The sequence below is a fragment of the Clinocottus analis genome, unplaced genomic scaffold (assembly GCF_023055335.1).
Source record: "Clinocottus analis isolate CAN_PGR_092001 unplaced genomic scaffold, fCliAna1.0.p SCAF_33, whole genome shotgun sequence".
Classification (NCBI taxonomy): domain Eukaryota; kingdom Metazoa; phylum Chordata; class Actinopteri; order Perciformes; family Cottidae; genus Clinocottus; species Clinocottus analis.
This window is the reverse complement of record NW_027176076.1, coordinates 1,339,811-1,366,396: the sequence shown is the minus strand read 5'-3', so window position 1 is coordinate 1,366,396 and position 26,586 is coordinate 1,339,811. Positions and strand designations below refer to the sequence as shown.

Below are 26,586 nucleotides of genomic sequence, written 5' to 3'. Positions count from 1 at the left end.
GACCAACAAGAAAGGAGAAAAACACTGAGTTGTTGCACACTGACGAAATCATAAGCAGACCAGCTTCTTTTTTGTCTTTTCCCTCCAAATGCCAGCTAGTAAGAGCGGTTTCAGCTAAGAGGCATCAAGAAATGTCAACCTAACCGTGATGAAGGCACTGGAACACCATCCAAGCGTTTGTTCAACAGTCTTGTGACCTGGAGATTTACATACAGCTTCAATAAAGCCAAACACGAGATCCACCCACATATAGCTCTTCATCTAAAGCACATCAACGTCTCTACAGCTAAGGGGTTTCAAAGCCCAGGGATCACTCATGTAGATGTGTGACATCTGTGGGTGCGAGTGTCTGCGTGAGGGAGGGACAGACCCGGGCTTTTTGTTTCTCTCTGATCAGTTTCACTCGCCTCGGCTTGCAAATGGGAGCTGACAATGAAAACACCCATTCTGGGAATTTCATTAAGACCATTCCAGTTGTGAAACTTACAGATTTACAGGCATTTGAGTTGCTCCATATGTGCATTTGCATTTTGGGCTACGAAGGCCCAGGACGTCACTGACCTCAAGCTAGATGTAAGAATAAGTTCATTGAATGTACTACAGTTTGTTTCCCAACTAAGTGTTCAATGTCATCGTTTATCCTAATAAAGTGTTGTTGCTGATTGACAGAAAAGTAAACTATTACTATTTTTATTGTCCATTATTGGGTTGAATAAAGATAGCAATTTGAAGTAGATATAAATTAGTGAATTAACACCAATTCCTCTGCCACTATTTTGATAATTATTTCAGGCATTGTTTATGCAAGAACATCAAACATTTTGTGGTTTAAGTTTCTTGAGCGTGAAGCCAGTTTAAGATGTTACCGTGGGCTATTTAATGATCGACAAGATGAATCAATTCACAATGACTAACACAATACAATGGACATTGTACTAGTTTCTGAAATGTTATAGAAATAACTAGTGATCCCAGACAAAGGCAGATAAACGTATAATGAAACTGATTGTTGGACCCATGAAGTTTAGTTTCATTTTCAGTCCCGTATAAATCTTTCTGTACAAAATGATGGATATGTATTGACATTGTATGTGCACAGACGAGAACTTCATCACTGTTTTGTTTTAAAGGGAGACCAAAGCCAACATGAAGAAATTATAGCCTCAACTAATATGCATCATTTTCCCTTATTGAGCTATAATTCATGCTACTGTAAAACTTACTTAAAAATGTGCATCTAAATTACATACTTATGTTAAGCACGTGCAGTGCAGACACAATGTCACATTAGTCATTACAATATCAAATGAAATCACCTTGGATTTAAAAAAAAAACAACAACATTTATTTGTTTCATTTACAAAAGATGTTGAAAGAGAGAGAGAGAAAAAAAAATCCATTAGCAGTCCTTCTGCTGTCTCAGATCCATGTTAAAAAAGACCAAACGGACTCACTGTCACTATGCAAACATGGCCCTCACTAAACTGTTTTCTTACAGACAGACCAGTCTATCTGATGCTGCACAATATCCTGATCATCTGAGAGGGCAGGAGATAGATCAACAAATAGATTTAACCACTTAAAAGACACATTTGCTTGGGAGATAACTCAAAGAAAACAGTGTGCTATTTTGAAAACAATGACCATAAAAATAAAACAGTTGATATGTTTAATCCATTGTGGCAATGTTTTGTATGAAGCGAAGCTGTGGTACATTACATTGGTGGAACAAGGTTAACAGAAAATAAAAAAGGTCAATTGCCTAAGACTGCATGAGTGTGTTGTGTGTATTGGGGGTCATTACAATCCAACTCTAGAGTCTGAAGACACTCGTGCCACAAGTACAGTTTGAACAGTGCTTCAGTCCATAGAAGAGCACTTCATGGCAGCACACACGCTGTTCAAGCCACGACAGAACAAGAACTAGTAAATGCATGGACACACCGACAAGTAACATTGAAATTAGATCGCTATTTCACATTTACCGGTTCCCCTGTGACAATACACTCAGGATTGAAGCAATGCAACAGAACATAGAAAATAATGTTTCTAGCCCAGATAAAAAACATTACTTTATAGAGACATCTGTAAAAACACTTCAGTAATGACAACATATAAATACTAAATATACAAAAAAACAACCTTTATCCCTTAAAATGCATCATGGAAACAGCTATCCGCTGATGGAGGTAAGCTGGAGGCTTTTTTGATGGACCTGGCTCATCTTTGAGTCTTGTGCCTTATACAAGTTCTCACTCTAGTGGTCTGTACATGAACTGCAGTTGATTCTGGCCATGCTGGGGGGAACAAATGGCAGTTGGATTTACACTGTTTGCTTGTGCTGGCATGGTCCAGGTCAGGATGATAATGAGTCTAGCAGAGCCAACATTGAAGGTTGATGGGCTTTAACCTCCATGAGGGGGTTTTACAGTCCAAAGCGGGCAGGGGTGCGTCTGGGCGTCATCGGGGCTTCTTCTTTTCTTCCTGGTGTGCAGATTTTCGGAGCCCTAAAGCAGAGAAAAGTCTGTGTTAAGCTTCATTCTATACTGCGCTCTTCAGTCTAGTCTAAACGTCCCTTACATTAGGCAAGCAGTTTTGGTTGGAAAAGGCTGAAGGTGAGGGAAGACTGGCCTGAATGTGAACATGAAAGGAGCAGGCCTGCAGGAGATTGGAAAGGCAAGCTGGTGTCTCTGTGAAGAGTGTTGGGACGTGGAGCGCTGACGCCTCTGACAGCACAATCTATCATCTTTAATTACAGCAGTAAGACACCCTGACACTGCCCACACTTCCCTCGTTTGTGACACACACACACACACACACACACACACACACACACACACACAGAGAGAGACACACAGACACACACAATTCTCTGGATTTGGGTAAAAAATGTTTCGCGGTTCCTTCCATACACAGGCTGCCTGTAGCTTCCTAGCAGCAGCGCACACAAATACAGACAGTATTGTATACAAGAAAGTGGACAATGCACACTTGTGGACAGTTGACTGATTTTAAACAGATTTTTTCTGCAGGGTGGTAAATGGACTATACCATTGGTTTAGCTTGTTTTAGATCATCCCCTATAAATTCTGTGTATTTTACATTTAACAATACAGCAAATCATGTTTCTGTGTTTCAGAATGTCGTCGTCGTCCCACAAATCTAGATTTCCACTGGTATTCTTTCATTTCTGTAAAACAAGACAATTTCAAACTTTCAAAACTTCCAAATCATTCTGTATCTCAGCAGTCCTGTACATTTCACAAACATTAAGTAACATTTGTGGCAAGGGCAATTGAGGATGTAATGTTACGTTAACTAAAAGTGCTCTTTTTTGTCCACTGACTGGCTCAGATTGTTATAATTGTTGTTATCAAGTGTCTGTCAACTTTAAGGAGAGGAATCAACGGAGACATTAAACATAAGTCCGTTCCTTTCCCTTGATCCAATCAGTTTGTTAATGTGTCCAAGTCCCAGAGGTCTCTCTGTGAAATCTGAACATCAGGTAGGGTGAGGTCCCACTCTTTACATGAGTGTCATAATTCCTCTCTTTAGCAACATGTTAGCTCGTTATCCGTTCACACTGGCTAAAACAAAACAAAACAAAAAGACAGCCATTCAAATCAAAGGTCTCATACACATGAACAAAATTACCTAAATATTTAGCTATGCCATTGAAAATCTTTAAGATAACACTAAGCTACGTTTTTTTCACTAGAATGCATGACCGTCATTTCAGATCGAGACGTCTCCTTTAGTGAGATTCTTTCCATAATGTTGTTGGACACTTATAGTAAAAATCTGAACCAGAGTCAGTGGCAAAAACAAGCACTTTTAGGGGACGTAAATTGACAGCACCAAATTGTCTCGATGCGATTAGAAAGCAGCCTGTGAGGGGCTGCTGTCAGCGCAGCGCTCGCTCAATATTGCACCAATTTCAGAAATGGTTGTCCCTATTAGCTGTTAGAAACAAAACAAAAAGACCCACATAGAAAAATACAGAAGTTACCTTTCAAAACGTCTTGTTTTCTTCTGTCACACAAATATATTCAAATTACAGTAATGTATAAGAAAGACCAGTACAAAATCTTAACAACTAAGGAGCTGGAACCAAAGACAGTTTGGCACTTCTCTCCTCATCCACTTGAGAGCTTTTGACGTTCGGCCCTACATACACGTTTCAGACGGTACCAAAAAGATTTATTGAGTTTTATTGTACTTAGGAAGCTGAATCTTGTTGTATTGTCCTTTAGCTGCTCCGTATGGAAATAAAAAAACACTTCTCTTACCATTGATGTGGTTCCAGAAACACTCTCTCACTTCACCACTTTTAAAACACAAAACAACCAACTGGGTCATTGACTAATTCACACCATTGATCTGTGTCGGTGAGCAGGGAGACAGGTGATACACAGTCGGCACATGAAGGCGTACCCAACGAAATATTTCATCTTGGTCACACTGAATTCATAGAGACACTTGTGAGGCCTGCCGGAGGACAAAGGCAGCCAAGTAAGAGCCCAGGAGAGCAGACGACATTCATTATCACACGTCGAGCTTCCTCTGACTAAATCTAATTCTTAATCCTCTACCTCCAGTGTGATTACATTCAACAGATCTGTAACAGCCGTGGTCACGCAAAATCAAGACAGATAAACCAGCTGATTAATTAATAACCTTGTTTTTTAATGTGTCTTTATAACCTTATTTCTCTCTGTAAAGCATACAGGATGGGTGTGAAATACATTTTTTGGTTTAATTTGAAATTGAACGTTCCCCTCCTTTCTCTGCTCTGCTATGGCACAATTTAAATTGCTGCAGTAATGGGGGTCAGCCAGGAGTCAATATTATTTCTTTTTGTCTCGTCTGCAGGGACCAGAGGTGAGAAAAGCTCATCATGAAGAGAGAGAGAGGTGGAGTAGAGCGAGTGAGAGAGGAGGCGAGGGAGGCGTGAGGATTGGCAGCGAGGTAGGTAAATTTAATGTTTCTAGCTTGAATGTGAATGGAAAATGAGGGCCACGGAGAACTATTGTTAGATGAGGACCCATGTATGATGAGGAGGCAAAAGAAGGAGAGATAGTCACCGACTTACTTAACAGTGCCAGTGGTGCTCTTCTTATCCTGCTCTTCTCGACGCGATCGCAGCTGCTCCTCAGCCATGGACATCTCCTCCTCCATGTTGGTGAGCTCCTCCTTGGCCCGCCGACGATTCTCCTGGAAAAGCGACACAAACCGATCAGACAGGTATACAAAAATGAACACACATCAGACAGCAGACATCTGCAACCAGTGACAAGATGTCACAAGTAGCCATTTCTTCATGATGAGATGTTACAAGGGACAAAGGTTGGGAACTACAACCAAAAGTACATAAACATGAGGACATTTCTGTTTACTTTACCTGTCTGCTTTTTCCTGCATGTTTGATGCTGTAAAACATTGGTCCAAGTTCTGCGAGCCACTCTCCATCCACTGATGTCACACACTGCATGTACTCCTACAACACAAAAGAGCATGTTAAACATGAGCAACAGATATGGAATTAATTGTTTTAATGCTTGCCGGGCTCTGCAGCCAACAGACTTTTTACCTTGGTGGTCATGACAAGCTCGTGGTAGATTATGTAGTCGGGGGTGTAGCCCATACCAAACAGGGAGCTGGTAGGATGGAGGTGACATGGCATGCCTGTCCTCACGTTCACATATTCACCAATGCCCTAGGAGAAAACACGGGCATAAATAACAAATTAAATGTGCAACTGGGTAGGAAAATGGGACCCTATGTGTAGTGTGCTGCAGGTTAAATGCGTTCGTGTTCGTGCCTGCATATATGGGAGCATTGTACGGTCAGAGTAAAACAGGTCTTATAAGCTAATTTGCTTCTCCACCTGGCTTAGACAGCAAGAAAATACATTTGAAGTATATCTAACGCTGCTACAATTGCGTGGGTTAGCTGGATAGTCATAAGTCAGACAGAGAGCCTTGATTATACAGTCATGATTTCAAATTCTCTTTCAGATTTTAGCGCTGTATTAATGGGAGGCCAGAAGGGACATTTCACCACTCTGTAATTATGCGGCTATAAATCTGCTACAACCAGTTGCCACGAGACATAACATTAACTGAGGAAAGTGCAGGAATTACCTTGAGCTTGGCAGCCTGGTGGAAGTATGCCGCACAGATGCACTTTCTAATGATGTCCCAGTCTGACCCACAGGAAATCAGGTTCATTCTCTGCTGCACCATGATGTCCTTTAACTGGGAGCGCACCTCACGCACCTGCACAAAAATAATATGTATTGTAAGTGGAACCACATAGATAACAACTCCAATCTCTTGGCTTGCAATCTACTGTTTTCGGGGAAGATTTCTATTAACTAACTACGGTATTTAAAATAATTCAGCAGGATAGTGAATATGCCTTAAAGGACCTAAATCATATGCTATACATATTCAAACAACTAATAAAAAGCAAGAATGCACAGGAATGAAATAGAAAACTCAGAAGGTGTTGATGGAGAATAGGTGAGGCAGTGGGAGTCTGACCTTGCGCATGGCCTTAGTGTGGATGAAGTGATCGTTGCACCAGATGCTGGAGTAATTGTTGTTCTTCCACTGCATGTAGACATTCAGGTAGGTGAGGTGGTCGCTCTCTGGGACTGCAAACTTCTCCCTCACCTGGTCACTCTCCTCCTCACGGCCCTGAAGGCACACATGAATAAAGTTTGACATGTATCCCTGAGAATTTTATTTTTTACAATACATTATTTCATGCATTTAAAAGTGTATATTGTTAAACACAAATATATTTTCATGGTCTCGTGGTCCGCTTTTCTTCTTTTTGTAGGAGAACGCTATGTGATAAAAATTCTAACCAGCGTACTTCTCCGACTCTTGAGTCTCCCGCGTCTTTCCCCCGTGTGAGTAGATCTCGCCCCAGAATACACACATTTGATTGGCCGAATAGCACCACGTAAGATGATTTATAACGCATTTAATCTGTCGGTGTGTTTCCTGGACTTCTGAGTGAATGCTGTCAAACCTAAAAAAGTCTGCCTATTAGTGACCCCCGTATTTAACAGTATGCGTTTCAATTATACAGCAACTGTCTCAAACCTTAGGTCTGTAGAAGATGGCTGGCACAGACAGCATGGAGACAATGATAAGGATGTCAGCACTGCAGGCCATGTCGCAGGACACAATCAGCATCTTGGAGAGGGCGGGGTCGAGGGGAAACTCCACCATCAAACGCCCCGTCGGTGTCAAAGCACCTGAGAGGACGAAATAGAACACAATTGCGAGGTTAGTCTTGAGGATTATAAAAGTGCATGCAATGTGAAGAATTACGAAGGAACAAGTATAAGACGAGTGATAAGCTCCTTTTCCATCAAAAGCCTGCTGGCATGAGGGAGAAGCCAGCATAATGTGACACTTATTTGTCTATCACCGTGAGAGAGGATGAACTGCTGACAGTTGAGAAAGAAAAAAAGAAGAGTAAGATCAAAAACTTTGCCAGTTCTGATTTAAATGATTAGACGACAGAGTCTAAGAAGCTTATAAGGAGTAAAAGCAGAGAAGCAGAGCAGCCAGTTTGGGGCAGGTAAGCCTTAATCAGAGATAATCTGCTGTTAACACACCATACAGGGAATCATCAAAAGTCCCTCCTCATCCCCAAATCCCTAAATCCCCTGGAATCTGGCTAAGGATGAGACAGAAATGAGACCCGACCAGTCAAATCAAACACAGGATCAGTTACTAGGCAATTACTCCACCGGCTAAACTTCACAACTACTTCCTCAAGGCTTGTTTGCAGGGTCTGCATCATCACTGCAGCATAGTCCCCTGCCTGTGTTTGTAGTGTCAGCTTCACTATATAGGAGCTCAACGCAATGCTGAGGGGGAATGCAACCGCGAAATACCCAATATTCTCTGTCACAGCATCATCTTTATCTCAACAGGAGGAGGATTTATGTTCTTTGGCCTTTCTATATACAAGACTGGTCTAAGACTTCATTGGCTTACAACTAGAGGCAGGGAAAAGAAACCTGATATAACATGTTATTAGGATACTTTGCATTACGTTATTAATACAGGATTTTTCTGGATTAAAAGTTCCAACTAGTTACAAAAAGAAAAAATATCTGTGATTTTGTATTACGTTCAACATTTGCTGATATTTACAGCAATCATGAGATTGGTAGAAATACAGTGAAAATGTTACATAGTGTAGGGTAATAAACATTATTAGTTGATGATTTTTCTTTATTCCTCATGCAGAATACCATCTTATTGACATTTGCATATGTATTACATGAATATAATGTAATGAAACGGAAAGCATCGCTATTTATTGAATTTTATTAAAGTTTTTTCTCTCACCACAGGTCCACTCAAGAGGGAATTAAGTGGCCGGGCATTATCCATCCACTTGAGGACGGCTTCACCCACGAGTGTTTTATCCAAGCACATTGCGTTTCTGTCTCCATTACTAGCAGCCATGACTATAACTCGTTGTTTAAGTCAACGACACACGGTGGCTTGAGGAACAACAAGATTTGCTGCTGCATGTCGGTGTCATAAGCGTCGAGGAGACTATGTTCTTCATTGAGGAAAAATTACTTCCAGTCATGATTTGAGCACCAGCCTCAGGTAGGCAGCCGGAAGAAGATGGGGCAAGGAGAAGTATTATGGTATAAAAGTTTTAAAAAAAACTAAATTACTGTATTTTTCCATATAAGTTTGCACTATAACCATCGCAGCCCGACTTTAAATGTACACTTTCACAAAGATAATACATTAAATCATGTTACCATACTGTGCATATTAAAAGTGTCATAAACACATACACTATACAAATTATGATATTATCAACATTGTATTATGTTCACGTCACACCTGTGTTGTCTAGGGCTCCTAAGATCCACAGCTGGTACATGGAGTTGAGCATGTTGTCTTCAGGTGGTGGATCCATAAAGTGGAATTGAAGCAAATCCTGAACACCCAGAGACTTCAACAGCAGGACCACATTGGCCAGGTTTGTCCTCTGGATCTCTGGTATGGTGGTAGTCAACATCTCATTCTTATAGGCGCTCTGAGTGTAGAGCCTGAACGAAGAGGAGGGCATGAACACAGACGTGGACAGAGACATGAATAGGAAATGTATTATTTTTGAGACATGGAATTCAATTATTGGGGATGAAATTGTCCTATTCTCCAATATTTGGAGACATGTCTGTTGGAAATAAGCAGTAAGCACCAGAGGAAAATTCAGGAAGCTACAATTTATTAAGGGGAATATCCAGAGTCTGAGTTAAAGTAAAGGACCTGACTTACAGCTCACACAACAATTACAGCTGAGGTAGGCGCTTATAATTACAGAATGATTTGAATGTATATAGAGGGTTTGAGCTGGTGAGCGAGTGCCTGCAGTCACAGCTAAAAGGGTCTTTGAGTGGGGAATTCTCCACACAAGCGGAGCAAACCAGCGTGACTCACTATCTGCTCACTAACACATACACACATCCGCACACACACACCTTAACTGTACTAAGTGTAAAGCTCCTCCAAAACTGATTCTTCATAGATTTGTGTGCGCTTGTGTGTCAGAGCAGGTGGGCAGGATTAATCCAGAAATATGTGGAGTTTTATAAGTATGCTAGCTCATTAGCAATGCATAATGTAATGCCCTGTGCGTGTCGCTGTCAGTCAATCTTTACTGAAGTGAATATGGCAAAGGAGAGAAGAGGCCAAGTGAAACCTCTGACGGGGTCTTTTGTGGCACATTTCCTTGCCATAAACAGAGTTAAACTGCATGAAATTCTTTGGAGATTGGAGTTCTGGCCCTCTTCCCGCCTCTGACTGTCTTGAAAGCAATGGCATGTCACACATCTAGAGCTCTGAACAAATCATCTGAAGATGGCACTGATATCAAACAACTGCAGGAAAAACACATTAACAGGTATGTGTGGGGCCCACATATTTTATATTTATTATTTTTATTGATTGCTTTTTTGTTTTGTTTGTTCACCTGGCATGTTTTTGTGTATCTGCAATGTATGTTTGAGTGATTTGGTTAATGTTTTGGTTACGAGAATGAAGTTTAGGCAGACCCTTGTTCAGCTCAGGGGTTCTTTGGGGAAAAGTGAGGGAAAAAGAAACACTCGCGCTAATCAGTAGTGGACAAGAATAGCCTGCAGTATGCAGTTCGGGGCTGATCAGAGTGTCTTTCTGTATGTTCAGTGCTGTCAGTAAACTAATTCTTAAAAGCTTATGCATGGTTTAGAAGCAGCATCGCGGGAATCTGAATATGGCAGTTTCAACATGCATCGGATGGAGCTCAACATTGATTGTGTCTGTGTGCATGTGTTAATAAACCCAAACACATGCAGCGTGAAGACATGGGGCATTACCTGTAACACTGTCCAGGTCCTGTACGCCCGGCTCTGCCAGAACGCTGGTTGGCATTAGCCTGGCTGATGGGATAAACCTGTAGAGCATCCATTCCAATGCGAGGATTGAAAACCTGTTGACAGAACAATAGAAGTGAGTAATATAAAAACTATGTCAGATTGGTTTAATCTTGTGCATAGGGAAAATAAATTTCTAGAACTGCAGTTTGAATACAGTATAAACACATTCCTACCTTAAGTTTGCAGTAACCTGCATCCACCACAAACATGATTCCATCCACAGTGAGGGAGGTCTCAGCGATGTTTGTGGCGACAATGCATTTCCTCACACCATCTGGAGCCTAGAAGAGGATAAATTAAAAGCCAATCAGCTTTGTGTTCTCACTTGTGTTTATAACAAAGATTCAAAGTGTACTGATACAAACCTTCTGGAAGATCTTGGCCTGGAGGTCAGAAGGCAGCTGGGAGTAGATGGGCAGCACGGCCAGAGCAGGAGCGTTCTCCAAGTCCTCCAGCCGCTCCACGATCTGATCCGACGTCACCTGCAACGGCAAAGATATAATAGCCTTAGATTTGGGAACAATGAAAAGATCCTCCTGTTAACAGAAAACATACAGTACACGTACAATATAAATAAATACAGCAAACTACGGACATAATCTAATTCCTGTCTTTCTGAGGGCAAAAACAACTACTTTACATTAATACATGCAATTTGGATCACCGTCCTTTATGCTAAAGCTATACGCAACAAACATTTGAATGGAAATAGCAGCCATGTCCCTCACCTCAATATCTTCCTGCCCGGGCATGAAGATGAGGATGTCGCCTATCATTCCACTGAGGTGGATCTGCAGGGCCTGCTTCACTGCTGCCTCCACATAGTCCTCCTGAGGAGTCTACACCGCACAAACCACAACAAATAAGTCCAATACAAACCACTGAAGTCACCTTACAACAAGCAAAATATAATTATGTATATTTGTATATGCCAAAAGTTACAAAATACAGCTGAATGTGAAGCATAATTTTACTGGCCTTTTTTTTCACAAATGCATTTTATCTTATATGATTGTGCTTTGAGAAAACATATGTCAGATTGTTATGAAGACAGTCATTGAAAGATTACAAATGAGCAGTAATTCCTAAAATATAGCATAATGATCTGAAGCGGTCAATAGGATGTACTGACAATGATTTCATGCATTTAGGATCATCATTATCATTAGAATAGAAACTAAAACATACCTTGCTAAACAAGATGTCTACGGGAAATGTTCTTCCTGGAATGTGGAAAATGGGTACATTGCCAAAAAATGCAGCAAACTTGTCTGAGTCCATAGTTGCAGAAGTAACTATAAGTTTCAAATCAGTACGTCGAGCTACAACCTGATGGGAAACAGAGGACAGAGGACAGTTGAGCGGAATATTTAAGTTGTGCGTTTCCACTCAAATCAGTCGAGGAAACAAATACATTTCTCTGTAATTTATCAAGATATACACACACAGCAGATTCAGCTGTGTGTGTATATCTGAAAAATAAAACTCAATTTTTGTGGAGTGTTGGGTAGTTGTTCTGACCTCACGTAGCAGGCCGAACAGCACGTCAGTATTCAGGGAGCGTTCATGAGCCTCATCCATGATAACAGCACTGTAGTGATCCAGGTCGGACTCCCTCAATGACTCCCTGAGCAGGATACCGTCTGTCATGTACTTTATTAAGGTTTTCTCGGATGTGCAGTCCTCAAAACGGATCGCGTAGCCCACCTTAAGACGTACAGAAATTATTGCATGACATGTGTAGGGATTAAAAATATGTTAAAAAAAAACAAACACTAACTCATGTTAACGTTTGCAATAATACAGCATTTTTTGCTGATCTCCATGTATTTTTTTTAGGCAACTCCAGTGTTTCCCTTATTGCTGCTCCTCAGTTCAAATCCCAGGCAGTAACAGACATTTTATTTTTGACCACTAGATGGCATCATTACACAGCACATGACTTGCTATTGAGATTGTGCAAGAGAGCATTCAGACACAATACTGTAATTACTGTAGTTTACAGACCATTGACCTTCATATAGCAGAGAAACAAGGACACAGTAGAGCTTTTTGTCTCTACTTAATTACTTGAGCAATCAGACAAGATTCAAACAAGTCCAGTTTTACAATATTAGTTAAACTACTTATTTGATATTGAAAAAAGGCAAGAGTTAAGGTTCAGAACAAAAGATTTGGGAGGGAAATTGCAGAGTAAAATGGTTTCATAACAGAATTTAGGAAGGGGGGGGGGGTTAGAGAATGAGATGAATATAGGAGGATAACTCCTATAAACAAGGTTCTAGATAGGATGGATATCTGGTTCAAAAGTCATACATTCTCTCTAAAAGTTCAAAATGAGTGCTATAATGATCGCCAAGCATAAAAATGAACTGTCAGATCATTTTTGCCTTTAACACATTTCCCAGGTTAAGTTCTTAGATGTAATCATTGACAATCAGCTTACCAGGAAAACAAGTAACAAAAAAAATTCTGGATCTAAAGTACTTTTAATTAATTATTATTTTAGTATTATTATTTATCCTTCCATACATTACGGCAATAAATCGATCCTCATTTCAGATTTTTGTACAGTACTTTGAAATGTACTTATGATAGTGTATGACAGCAGTGCAATTGGTATTGTAATCATTTGTATTTCTCAATCTTTTTACCTCCAGTATTTGTTGATACTTTCTGATGTTAATGTCTCACAATCTTTTTTTCAGAGATCAGAGATAAAAATGCACACATAATACCAAATGTACCAAATTGCTTCTTGAGCAGTTGTCTTACCTCCTCTCCAAGGTTAGTGCCGATCTCCTCGCTGACTCTCTTGGCCACACTCATGGCGGCTACTCTTCGGGGCTGAGTACAACCCACCATGCCATAGCTGGTGTAACCGTCCTCATGCAGGTACTGAGTCAGCTGTGTGGTCTTCCCACTGCCCGTCTCCCCAACAACAATCACAATGCTGTTGTCCCTGCAGAGGCCAGTTAACATATTAAAACAGTCAATGTTATAACTCTGGCAAGTAATAAGTCATCACAGTTTTCATTTAACACTTTTAAGGAGAAAATTGGGAACAACAGCAATGCACTCTGAAAATACCGTATGATGTTGAGAAGTTGTTGTCTGACAGCAAAAATAGGCAGGTACTGTCTCTGTTCCAGAAGGGTCTTCTTTTTAGCAAAGTCACTGCTGGCCTCAGTCTTTTCTTTCACGTGGTCTGCAAATTTCTGCTCCGCTCTGTTAGGCAGAGAGGAGGAATCACCAAAACCTTAATATGGCAGGTCAGACATGACAGTGCAAGTAGTTAGGCTGGTGAATTATCAAAAAGAAAATAGGAAACGTCATCTAGATCTTTGCAGAGACAGTCTGGTCACCTGTAGTCTACTTTGCCGTCCTCTCCCACCGGTTTGCCCGCAGAGGAGTCTTCAGCTTCAGTTTTCTTGATGCCCATGATATCTCCCAACTTGGTGCCTGCCAACTCCCAGTGTTTGTGCTGTGCCTGAAAACAATTAATTATTCCAATTATATCAGATGAATATGAAGATTGAAGCTCAAGTCAGTTGCTTCACACATTTGCATTGTAATTTTGTGCACATTCAATGGATAAGAGATGACGGAGCATCTGGTGTTGCATTTGTCTAGTTGCTTCACCTTACTGATGGTGGTGTGCAGTTAAAATGTCATCAACTGACCAGGTAATGTGATTATGAATAAATTATTTACTGAAGTGAGAAAGTTAGACAGCGATGGCATTATCAACCGGACAGGTGCACAGCAACAAACCCCAGTGACATTTATCAACAGCAGAGGATGAAGATCATATCTGCCATGTGTTCAGCACTTCTCCACACAGAGGAATATAAATAACCCATATTCATTTAAAGTCCTCACTGGTTTTCGCTATAAACATGTCGACTGTATCAACAACAACAATAACATTAGTCTCAATTGTTAATCTAACTTACCTTCTTGCGTTCCTTCTGCTCACGATGTTTACGGACAAGCTGGCTGCCTTTACGAGCAATGATGGCCATGTCAGAGGTCGCATCTTTCACAGGGATGACGGGCTCCGGCTGCAGCAGGAAAAGAAATACACAAATACAAAGTCTTCAAGTTTAGTTTAGAGTTGTCATTAAATATTTTGTCAGAACCATTGGTCAACTTCAACGGTAAACCTAATGACTAGTGGGCTCAACATTTTTTACTCTCCCCCAACAGATTGTTGTATTTATTAGCACTGGCAAACTGTGTCATACAGAGATGGATTCGACCCAAGCAAGCGTGCAATAATTATTGTTGAGCCTGAAGAGGCCTTCGATCATTAACTGTTAGACCTTGCTTACCTGCTTAGTAAAGACAATTCTTCCATCCAGAAAAGGTGGAACCAGGTTGTGAACCAGCAGATGAACCTTAGCAGCATTGTCCTCCTCAAAGTCTTCATCCACCTCTAACCTCTGCACTACACCACTGGTCAGCATACGGTTGGTCTCCCACCGCTCATTATCCTGAGAAGAGAAACACAGCCCGTTACAAAGACAGACCAACAAACAAGCATAGGACTCACATGAAGAGTAGATGCCTGCGCTTGCGGACACGCAGTTCCAATAAGGTCAAGATGAAGCACTGTGGTTGTACCTCATTGATCTGTCGCTTATGGGCAGATATCCTTTTTTGAGTCTGCTTCTGAAGGATCTGCTCTCTCTTCTTCACATATTCTTCAGAGGTGGTAGTGAAGGGGTTGTGGAACTCATCATAGCCTTCATCCATCATGTACCAATCTCTGTCAGCTTGCTGCAAAACCGTGAGACAATGAGACACGTCCAAAAGTTGACACAGAAAACCGTTGCAGCTTCTATGAGGCACAAAAGAGAAATAACTGCCACTCACCTTCTGGTCCTCCTCCCACTGGTCTTTCTCGTCCTCATTATCAAACATAAATCCTCCCTGTCCATCTTCTTTCCTACCTGAGGAAGAGACAGATTAAGTAATGTTATGGGAAATATAGTATTTAAATCCTGACTGGAAGCAAAAAAACAGCTTGATTTTAGAATAGTACCTTTTCCTTGTGATAAACGAGGGGTAGAACCCAAATGCTTTCTGTCATTGGCCCACTCGTTGTACTTGTATGATGGAGTTGGCAGAGGTGTGTCGTCAGGGTACCGGCCTCTGACTGACCTAAGCACACAGCAGACAGACGTTATGGACGGATCAGAAGGATGAAGTGGAATCAGCTTCTCAGCAGCCAAACATTTCGCGTCAGATATGACGAGTGGAACTAACGGTGAGGATTTATAAAAGCCTTTTACATGTAAGAGTGACAGTCCAAAAGGGTGTCATAATAATGTAGTTATAAACCTGGAAAATGTGGTAAAATCACATACAAATGTATATATTAAAGAAAAAAGAAAAAAGACTAATAACCTGAAGCGTTCAATAAACATTGTGTTGGAAAAATAAGTGTTTGGAGAACGTTAACTGACCAAAGATTTGGTCTTTATCTTTGTGAGGACAATCTTTTTGTCTTAGTTTTATGCAAGTAAGTGTCTGCTAGCAAAAAAGATTAAAAAGCAAAAATTAAATAAAAAATATTTTTAGCATTTTGCAAAAATGCATGAGATAAAACAAATACAATCAAAACTGTTCTGATATATTACTTGTTTGGATGTTTTACTATGTCTCTTGTGTGTACTTTATCCTGTTTGCTGCTGTAATCCTGAAATTTCCCCACTGCGGGACTAATAAAAGGAATATATCTAATCTAATGACATTTTTGTTTCTGTCGGTCTTCAGTTTGAATTATTTCAATGCCATTTAACAATCTACTATTGACTTCAAGTACATTTTTCAACGAAGGCTTTGGGTCAGGAGGATAAAAAACGTAAGATAAAATAATTGACCGTTGTTTACCTGTCTCTCCTCTCACTCTCTCGGCCGGAGCGATGGCTTCGCTCTGAGCGATCCATCTCTCTGTGAGGCAGGGCAGGGGACGGAGATTCCCACTGGGAATGCCGTGAACTGGAATAACCACTGTCATCTTCCTCCCAGTTGGAGCGCGAGGGGGTGAAAGAATCTATGATGAAAACAAAATGAGTTTAGTCAACCAATATAGTACAAGGGCAATTACAAGCCCATTAAAATAAATAAAACATAATACCTCTGGGGCGTTGCTGTGGCGACAAGGGTTCTTCTCTCTTAGTCCCTCTGCTGATGCGATCGGAGAAGCCATCTCTCGGCGAGCGCTCACTCCTCTCACCGCGCTCCAAACGGCTGCTGCTGCCACCACGACTGCTCTCTCGCTCATCTGACAGACAGAGAAAGTTAATCTCAAAGACCCAGACTGGTCCAACGTTTGCTTTCATTATTGAATGATCTACCGGTTCTGTTTCCCAAATTCATCATCCATTTTATACAAAGTAAGTGGAAAATAATGAACAACCTACAATCCTAAATAAAATTGCCTACTTGATTACTAAAATGTATTTAATATACCATATAACGATACAGATAAAATATCCGATCCTTCCATTTGAACAGGCAAATGTTTTTTTGACTTTGAATATAATAGTCTCCTAACATTAGAATACAAACATGTAAAATAAGCGATCATTAGAATCACCTCTTTCATTCCTTCGATCTCTTCCCTTATCTCTGCTCCTTTCTTTGTCTTTTTCTTTGTTCTTGTCCTCTTTGGAGGAAGCGTAGACTCCATGTTCACGTCTGTCTTTCTCTCTCTGCTGGTGTCGGTGTTTGAACTCTTCGCTGACCCCTCCGGGGCTTGACGGTGTCTCTGAGCCAGTCACACGATACTTCCTGCTTGAAAATTTTAATAAAATATTACACGTTAGTCATAGTATACATATTTTGGCGCAAAGGTCAACAAATAAAATACAAGGAACACACGAACATTAAAAGAAAGGATGTTAACGGTCCACATTCACTGAGGTTTCGCAATGACTCACAGTGACAGTACTGGTTAAATACTTGTTTTGGTGAGCTGGTCGTTTTCCCAAAAATGGGCTAAAATCTTCACCAAAAAAGTGATTTAAAACATCCCAAACAGTGAGGTCCAGAAAAATAAAGATCCAAAGAAATGAGTATGAAATAAATTAGAAACAATGATAATCTCATTTCACATGAGGGACAGGTGTTGCTTGAATATTTATGCATCATCCATAACTTAATATTATACTATAACTTACTTAATAAAGTATTATCATCATGCGGGAAGCACCAGCACTTACCTCTCCTTCTGAGCATCCCTGTCCTTATCATCATCTTCTTCATCAGACCCAGAGTCACTTTTACCTTCCTCCCAGTCCTTGTAGGAGGAAACCTTTGACTTCTTTCTACTGCTGTCATCGGCCTCAGCCTGCTCCTTAGTCTCACGCTCCTTCCTTTTCTGGGCTGCCAGCAGATCCAAGCCGAGCAGCGAGGTCCGAGGAGTGGGTGCTCGAAAAACGTGGGGCTCTGCAGCGGCACTCAACTTCTTTACCATCAGTCCACCAACCTGAGCAGCTGGATCAGTCCCTTCCAGCCTATGCATGGACTCATCGTCATCCATTATCTGTGGCGAAATAATAATAAGTGGAAACGGTGTTCATGTGTGAAACTACAAAACCATTTTTCATGACAAGCTCAATGAGATAAAACTAATTTGTTATTTTTAACTTATAGTTCAAGTTTTAGTGCACCGTGAATGGTATGATTTATAAGATGTCAAAGTAACCTCTTCCTATTGTCTGACCAACAGTGGAAAGCCCAAGTATCAAATCCTTACAGTGGAGAAGCTGTAACAAGAAAAGGTTCGCTATGTTTTTTGGTTTTAAACGTAGTCACTACAGTTAATTGGTCTAACTATCAAAACAGCTCTAAAACTACATTTGTGTCCATTTCTGACCCTTAATACCATGGAGGTGTACAATTCTAAGATTCTGTGTTTACCTTCCACGGGATCAGATACTTGTTCTATCAAAATGTACTTTCAGCTGAAAGGGACAACGTTTAGTAATATATGAACTTACTCAGAAACGACCCATCAAGAGAAAGGTAACTTTAGTTTCTCCGTGTGTTAACTACAAAGTCACAACCAGGGACAGACTCATGCTAACTACACGTTAGTTCTCCTGTCCTTTGCGTCAACTGTCGTGTTGTTTAACAATGAAACGTTGACGTTACAAATGACATGCAGTAACTAAGGCTAAGTCAACATTGACCCGATTCAGTGAGAGGAAACGAGTTGTAAATCCAAACGACGTCGATGCAGTGACTGCTTGCGATGGTGTATTTGTGAGTACAATGATTACACGTCCCCTTGTATAATAACAAATATACTAAATTAAGTGAAACTATTGCTTACCTGACAAAGAGCTGCTAGCGTCAGCAAGCCTGCGAGCTATCAGGTCTTGACCTGACAAGGCCGGGCGGCAAATTGCGGGAATATGCCGCGTGCTTCTGTGTCTGAAATGCAGAAACTCTTACATCCAGATTAAGATTTGAGGTCAACTAATAGACGGGTAAGTGCGCCAGGAAATGGAGGCTCTACAGCTGTCACTGGTAATGATCTAAACTGTGACTTTCGTAAACACAACGCATATGTTTACAGACAAGAGAGCAGCCATTGCGATCCCACAATTCTTCTTTTCTTCTTTTAGAGTTTATTGGGTGTTGACAAACCAATGTAGAGGCGCATTAGCGCCACCTATTGGACCGTTACTGTTCTTCTTCTTCTTGTGCTTTATTGGAGGGTTTGTGACCGTTGCTTATAGAGGGCTTACCGCCATCTATTGTACCCAGTAGGCTATGTAGTATAAAACATTGTCCCAAAATACCTTCATAAATTATAAGTCTGTAATTCAAGTAATAAGTAGTATAGTATTATATATATATATATATATATATATATATATATATATATATATATATATATATATATATATATATATATATATATATTATCTCCTTTAAATATTCCACAACTCCTTTCTGTGTAAACTTGAATCCTCTCCCGTTGTTCCAAGAATACATGTAGGTTCCTTTTCCTCTCTGCCTAAAAAATATCTTTTAAAACTTGTCTTATGCTTTCCTCCTTCCTATGTTCTGCATTCTCTCTAACTTTACATTCAGAGTATTCATCTGATAAACTTCTCCCTAGCAGAAACAATGTTTTATTTAATCGTGCGGGGTTGAAACTGTCTCCTGTCTTCTGTTTCTTCTTCTAAACACAACCAACTGGACTGAAATGTGTAACAATAAATTATAAATGATATTAGAGATAGATACATAAATAAAAAGACACAAGTTTGATTATTATAGTTTCTTCCTTAAAAAAAAGCACGCACACCCTTCAACGTTCAAGTCGCCTGGTACCATGTCCTGCTCCACAAACTAGAGAGAGAAAGGAGGAGAGGGAGAGAACGCTGTAGTGTCATCGATGAACCTGGATTCAGTGGCTGTGCTACTCGTGCCATGACATTTTGTAACCTTTGTACAATAAATTACCTGACACCACCTTGAGACTTGTTTTTTATTTTCACTCAATGATGTTTGAGACATTATTTCACATGTCACAAAACATTTAGATAACTCCGCTCGGTTCATCTCTCAAGAAATCGCAGCCTTTGCAGAGTGTGTGTGTGTGCGTTGCACATAGTTGCAGCAGATGCAGTTACAGATTGAATGCACTGTGTTTTTTTATAAGGTGACTATTGCCACTGTGGGCTTTAGGAGCCTCATCGGGGTTGTCACCTCATGGTCCTCAAACTAACTAAACCCAGTTTGTTTTTTGACTTTTTTAAAAGTTTTTCCCAACTCCCGGTGACCAGGCACAGGCTCAGCATCCAGGTGATGGGTTGTGTGACCAGGCACGGGGTTTTGTTTTTTGACTTTGTCTTCCTTTTTGTCTCAGAAAAGTTTTTATCTCCTGGTCCTCAAACTCAACACTTTTATAGGAGCATAGGCTCTGTGACCAGGTGCAGGCTCAGTGACCGGCCGCTGGGTTTTGTGAACAGGCACAGGCTCAGTGAACAGACAGACGGAGGACACAGCTGTGAGACAGAGGAACAGAGGACGCGCTCAAGAACTTTCATCTTGAGTCACCGTAGGCGCCAGGAGCCTCAACGTGGTTGCCACCTCTGGACGTGTACAAAGTCCAGAGGCCTGTCTCACGAAGCTGGATTTCCGCTAAGCGAGGTAACTTCTGGATTAACTCTGGGTTTTCTGTCTCATGAAGCTGGTTCAATTCTTAGCGGGGTACATTGCCCTGGTAACTTACGCTGAACGCCTAACCTGCTCCGGAGCAGGTTAAGTTCCCGGATAAGATCTCAGCAGGGATATAAAACGCCCAATAGCCAATCATTATCTCGGAAAATGGCCTGCACATTTCTACAAAATCCTGTTGAGGAAGGCGTGTGGAAGATGTTATAATAAACTTACTGAACTATGAAGTTATGAACTGCTACCACAGCTGACCTTTGGAGTCCAACGGTTTAAAGAATGGACAAGCCCCCATATGTCACAACCCGGCTCCAAGGCTGCAACAAAGAGGGAGACATACGAGCAGCTGCTGACAAAGAGCAATTTATTTTAAACAATACCACAAGTAGAACCAACTCAAGGGAATGTATAAGAACAAAAATACAAATCAAAAGATAAAGGGTGTCAGTGGCAGCAACACTCCAGATGCCCTTCCACTGAGAGTCTCTTTTATGGTCCGGTCCCTCCGACTCAGGTGTTGCTCATCCAGACTGACGACACTCCAAAACTGCACCTGTAATATAATCCAAACAGTGACCCCAAGGATACGTGAGGAGGAGGATCATCACACCATGGGTTGGTTAGCACTGATATTGGTTATACTATAACAATGGAACGCCAGAAGTCTACTGGCTAATGGCCAGGAATTCAAGCATTTCATTAAAGAATTGGATTTAAAACCAGATGTAATGTGTATTGAGGAGACTTGATTGAAACCTACTTTAGATTTTGTAATACATGAATATTAAGTAATAAGGAAAGACATGGATCCTGGGCTAGGGGGAAGGTATGCCACATTTATTAAACAAAATATTCCACATGAGGTACTGGAAAAGGGAGACAGTTAAGAGTATATAGTGATGGAAGTGTTGGAAAAAGCAGAGCAGGTGGTTATAATTAACTACTTCAATTAGTGCAAACGATTGGATTTAGACAGCCTACAAACAATTCAAGGACAAAACGGAAATAGAATAGAATAGTATGGTGTGCAGATCAATAAGAGCAATAAATGGATCAAAACCCACATCGCCAGGGGACGATCAGATATGCTATGTCATGTTAAGGCACTTGGGAGAAGGAGCACTTTTGAAGCTGCTGTGCCTTTTTAACAGATTGTGGGAGGAAGGAAAGTTACTGAGCATGCCAATTAAAAAACCTGGCAAGGATCCATCTAAAGCCACCAGTTACAGGCCAATAGCACTAGCATCATATGTAAAATAATAGAAAGGATGATAACGGAAAGATTTTCATTTACGTTCGAGAAGAGAGGAAGGCAAGTTTTCAGAGTGGTTTTAGGAAGGGTAGAAACACCATGAATCTTGTGATAAGGCTATAGACTGACATTAGAAAAGCCCAGGCAAATAATGAGTCAGTCATTGCAGAGGGGTTTTTTCACGTTGAAAAAGCTTATGACATGATGTGCCTCAAGGCAGTGTGATACTCTTCATTATTATGAATATTGACATATTCATAAAGGTACCAGTAGATATTGGTAGGTCTCTGTTTGCTGATGATGAGGGTTACTTAGTTCTTGCTTTTACCCCCCCCTCCCCCCTCCTTTTTTTTAAATTAAATTGTTTGGGGTGATTTTGTTTGTAAGGAGTGCCTACTGTCTGATTCATACTCCGGAGCAGAAGGTGGTGGTAATGCACCAAATGTATGGTTGACAACCGCTGTTAAACTTCAAGAAGAAGCCATCGGTCTATTTGACATGTCTGCTGATGTGCCGGGTTATAGTGTTTTGCTATTTCGTAATTTAGCATTTGTGTGGTAATACTGTTGTTGATGACATTTCGCCTCTATCGTGTCAATGTGAGCTTTATTTGAGCAAAACTATCCTCATTTAAACAGCGTGCGAACTGATCTTAGACGTTACGTCAGCAAGCTAGCGTTAAGCAACACTTGTATAGCGTTAGCTAACCTCAGCTAGCTAGCTGGCTGCGTTGTGGGTGTAGAGCAGTTTACACTAACGTTAGAATGGGTGAGGAAACGAACGACGGCCCCGTTCACACAGGCAGTGGCTCCGCTAATGGCACCAATGTGGAGGAAAACGGTGAAACGGTAGAAGGTGTGAAATATTACACATTAGAAGAGATAAGAGTGCATAGTATCAGCAGTGACTCTTGGCTCATCATCCACGACAAAGTGTATGACATCACAAGTTTCCTCGAAGAGGTAAGACATATAAAACCCTTTTCCGTCGACTGGTAGCAACTATTTTTGCACTGTTTCTTTCACACTTCAACGGGCCTCAGCCAAGTCACTAGTTAACCTAACGTTAGCTAATGCGAGTCATGCTCGCTGTTTCGGCTCAGATTACTTCCCGGAATTCCAAACTGTATTGACTTTTCCTGACTAACATCAAGACCTTCCTGTGTATATAAAGCCTGAAGTTTCGCGTTAGCGAAGGTCAAATCAAGTGATACCTGCTTTAGAAACTATCGTGACAACTTCTAGCACGATGAGTTGTACATTTACAAACTTTTAGCTGACGTCGATGCCAAACATTGTCACCGTGTCATTATTGCTTGTGATTATATAAGTACAGATGCATCGATATAACAGCTACCTGCATTATAACAGTAACTACACACGTTAACATGTCTAAAAGTTGTAAACTCAATAATATATCTATGACTTAGTTAACGTTACTCGTATTGTGACTCCATATACAAAATGTATTTTTTTTTATAGAGTTTTAACATTTTGTAATGTAAAGCTTAATAAATACAACTTTTAAAACTAGTAATGTAATACAGTAGCTTCTTGCAGTGGCGCTAATTCTAACTATTACATGTTAACAAAAAGTAATTCATAATAGAGGGTGGACGTATGTATATCACAATTTGCCTTAGCTTTCAATTTTAGTGGCATAAAATGTAAACACATTAGTACATTGTATATCTCAAACTTATTCGGGAATTTGACTTTCCACAACTGATATATCATAATGGTGCATTTTATAAAATTACCTGTGATTTTCTTTAATTTATTTAGGCTAATGAAGCATACAATAATAATATTAATACGTTAACCCATTCTATGATTTCAGCATCCGGGAGGTGAGGAGGTTTTGCTAGAGCAGGCAGGTTCAGACGCCACAGAGAGCTTTGAGGATGTGGGTCATTCCACAGATGCCAGGGAGATGCTCCAGCAGTACTACGTTGGGGAGGTTCACATGGTAAGATCAGGCCTCTGTTGGCTCCGAAAGACCTGATTCCCTGCCTGCAGTATCTTTGATGGAGCCCATATCCCTCGGTCAAATACTCAAGTTAAGCAAGTAGAGTAATAATCATTGTCACCGAATTGCATTGAGAGAAAAAATCAGCCATTTGTTTCACAAAAGTTGCTTGTCCTGTGAAAATTTGGGATTCAGATGCTTTTTAGCAATTCGAGGGAGATGACATCCAGTCAAATGGAAATGTTTTCTAACATCCATTGGATAAGATTGCCATGTGAGCAGCAAAAAGGAAAGAGGGTAGACCATTCAAAGATAATTTTAAATTTCCAATTTGATTTTAGTAAAATGTTTTATAAAGGCTCTTTTATAAAATATGCATTGTCTGATTATTTCAGTATTTTCTAAAAACTATTTTATAGTTAGACACAAAGTTTATTCTTGGCTTGGTTATGAGTGTAATTTGTCTCAGCCATCACATTAAGATGACACATGTATTTATTTTCTTTGCAGGATGACAGAAAAAAGGAGCAGACAAAGGTAAGCAGCAAAGTCACTGACACAGAATTGACAAAGACAATACAAAGTTCTTGTTTTGTGGCTAAATTATATATATGTATGTATGTATGTATCTATCTATCTATCTATCTATCTATCTATCTATCTATCTATCTATCTATCTATCTATCTAATTTGTGTCGTATCTTTCTCCTACAGAAGGAAAATGCGGGAATCTCGCTAGACTCCAAGTAAGTCATCAATATCGACACTGATGGCTGCAAATTAAAAAGTTGCTATTGGCCATACAATATACATTTTTGTAGCTTGTTTTTGTTGCCTTTCTCATTTTTGTTCATTGTAATTGTTCTGGCTAAAATAAATGCATATTTCTATATCTTTCTAGCAGCTCCTGGAGCACATGGCTGATATCTGCTATTGCAGCAACTGTAGTTGGAGTGCTGTATCGCTACTACCTGTTTGAACACAAGTCTTCTTGAGCTGGCGTCCTGTTTTCATCTGGAGGCCTTAAAATGTTTGACCAAAAAACCTCTTCACACTGAGCATGCACAATTAGAAATGTCTGCATTCTCTGCAACAAGAAAAGGTGAGCAGTTTGATAAAGTACCTTTGTCCTTGACCATTTGCATAGACGCAGACAGTCGGCAGGTGACTATTAAATTGTCTGCCTTCTCTTTCTTTGTATTTATTTGTCACTGCCTGATGTCATTAATGCTGTCCTTAACTTAATTGTTTATATGCATTTGAAACATTTTGGGGTAATTTTTTTTATTATCCAATTTACCTGTATGGTATACATGCATCACTAATAAGATAGACAGGAAGCATTTAATGCTGAGATGTTGGTATGCAGAATGGTGACATTTCTTTTTTTTTTTTTTTAAAGTGAACATTTTTCACTGCTACCTTGTGATACAAATCAGAAGTTTATTCCATTCACTGTTTATGTCCCTTTTCTGGTTTTAAATTGCTTGATCACTTGGTTATTCATGCATTCTTTCCAATTATGTAATTGCAGTTTCAAATCTTTGGTTCTTTATATTAATTAAATGGTATCAGTGGTTATTTAAGTTAGAATGTGTTCTGACTTGTCCCATATTTCTACAGTTCTGTTATAAGGAATTTGTGTAAATGTTCAAACTGCTTGAAACCTATATTAATATAAATGTATGTAGTATGTAATACAGTAATATCTTATTACCTCACCAGATTAGCTTACAATGAATGAGGAATACCCTTGAAAGAATAATTATTTGTTTTTAACTGGTGCTTTGCCATAATCTTGTTTCATTGTAATGCTTTTTAATTTTATGTTTTGGGTAAGTGGAAATGCTGCTGTCAGAGGGTTTGAACTGTAGTAAATAAAGTCTGGTGTGTGTGTTTCTGGCCACAGAGCATATATCTTTCATCTGTTTTAATTATTCAACATCATTGATTCTTGAGGTTGCTGTTAAGCTGTTGGTAAAAAATAAATATTTGCCATCATTCAATTGTAATTTCCTGTTATTAAAACGTTTTTGAATAAAATGTATCTTTTCAAAAAGTGGAAGAGGCTGGTCACTAAAACTTTAAATAACCGAGTGTATGTATGAATGTGCTACTTAAGAATGACGTTATGTAACCATTGTCGTAGTGGCATGATTGTAGCCTAGCTGATAATGTAGTTATGAACTTTCCCATTGATTTTATTTTACATTTGATAGTGTCATACCAGCACAATGGGAATACTAGAGTCTGTATATACCTGCTCCCTTCATCTACTTGTTTGGTGGAGAGGAGCATGAAGCAGTGATTGAAATTAAAGCCTTCCCATTTGCATTGTCCACAAGAGCCCTCACAGTTCAGAGTGCCCATGACCAGCAAACTGCAGAAAGCACAAATTAACACCCATTGATTCATCCTAGTTAATTCAGAGAGAAGATAAAGAACTGGATGCCCCCTCGATACATACATTTCTTAATTTCTTTAAAAGAATAAAGCGTTTCTCTTCAGCTGAAAGACCTCAACATTACATTTACTGCTGGTCTTTATTGTGTATCAATGCCACACGTTTAGCAATAAATAACCAATATACTCATTCAACAGACTAAAATGAGCAATTCATCCAAGCACTACCACAACTAGTCACAAATAATTATACATGTATTGATAATTTTGTCATGCCTTAATATTAACACAG

General features: G+C 40.0%; 2 protein-coding genes across 5 annotated transcripts; one reads left to right on the top strand and one right to left on the bottom strand.

Moving 5' to 3' along the window:
• Positions 1-1,322: 1,322 nt before the first annotated feature.
• dhx38 (DEAH (Asp-Glu-Ala-His) box polypeptide 38) lies at positions 1,323-19,090 on the bottom strand. 3 transcript variants are annotated; one of them, XM_068595980.1, is made up of 27 exons: positions 18,816-19,090; positions 17,701-18,023; positions 17,076-17,272; positions 16,614-16,760; positions 16,367-16,529; positions 15,516-15,634; positions 15,347-15,423; positions 15,095-15,250; positions 14,803-14,964; positions 14,425-14,532; positions 13,834-13,958; positions 13,559-13,696; positions 13,244-13,430; positions 11,990-12,175; positions 11,657-11,797; positions 11,197-11,307; positions 10,834-10,950; positions 10,642-10,749; positions 10,409-10,521; positions 8,895-9,103; positions 7,116-7,270; positions 6,546-6,701; positions 6,144-6,278; positions 5,591-5,716; positions 5,402-5,497; positions 5,093-5,214; positions 1,323-2,507 (listed from the first exon to the last, which is right to left on the bottom strand). In XM_068595980.1, the coding sequence occupies exons 2-27, from the start codon at positions 18,018-18,020 to the stop codon at positions 2,426-2,428; spliced, it is 3,756 nt and encodes a 1,251-aa protein (XP_068452081.1). In that variant the 5' UTR covers positions 18,021-18,023; positions 18,816-19,090; the 3' UTR covers positions 1,323-2,425. The 3 variants fall into 3 exon arrangements, with proteins under 3 accessions (XP_068452081.1, XP_068452083.1, XP_068452082.1); XM_068595982.1 differs by having other exon boundaries at positions 17,076-17,269; XM_068595981.1 differs by lacking the exon at positions 18,816-19,090 and adding an exon at positions 18,481-18,599.
• A 3,268-nt stretch (positions 19,091-22,358) lies between these two features.
• On the top strand, positions 22,359-25,956 carry cyb5b (cytochrome b5 type B). Of its 2 annotated transcripts, none has more exons than XM_068596031.1 (5): positions 22,359-22,885; positions 23,763-23,891; positions 24,402-24,428; positions 24,606-24,637; positions 24,796-25,956. In XM_068596031.1, the coding sequence occupies exons 1-5, from the start codon at positions 22,688-22,690 to the stop codon at positions 24,884-24,886; spliced, it is 477 nt and encodes a 158-aa protein (XP_068452132.1). In that variant the 5' UTR covers positions 22,359-22,687; the 3' UTR covers positions 24,887-25,956. The 2 variants fall into 2 exon arrangements, with proteins under 2 accessions (XP_068452132.1, XP_068452131.1); XM_068596030.1 differs by having other exon boundaries at positions 22,360-22,885; positions 24,793-25,956.
• Positions 25,957-26,586: the final 630 nt, after the last annotated feature.

Bases quoted from the DNA above. Each gene is read 5' to 3' on its own strand.
- dhx38 (XM_068595980.1), bottom strand. From the start codon at position 18,020: ATGGATGACGATGAGTCCATGCATAGGCTGGAAGGGACTGATCCAGCT. The intron at 15,424-15,515 runs GTACTATTCTAA...TCTCTTCCTCAG, and splicing joins TCGTTTATCACAAGGAAAAG to GTAGGAAAGAAGATGGACAG. The intron at 13,697-13,833 runs GTGACCAGACTG...TCTGCCTAACAG, and splicing joins GACGGCAAAGTAGACTACAG to AGCGGAGCAGAAATTTGCAG.
- cyb5b (XM_068596030.1), top strand. From the start codon at position 22,688: ATGGGTGAGGAAACGAACGACGGCCCCGTTCACACAGGCAGTGGCTCC. The intron at 22,886-23,762 runs GTAAGACATATA...CTATGATTTCAG, and splicing joins TCACAAGTTTCCTCGAAGAG to CATCCGGGAGGTGAGGAGGT. The intron at 24,638-24,792 runs GTAAGTCATCAA...ATATCTTTCTAG, and splicing joins GGAATCTCGCTAGACTCCAA to CAGCTCCTGGAGCACATGGC.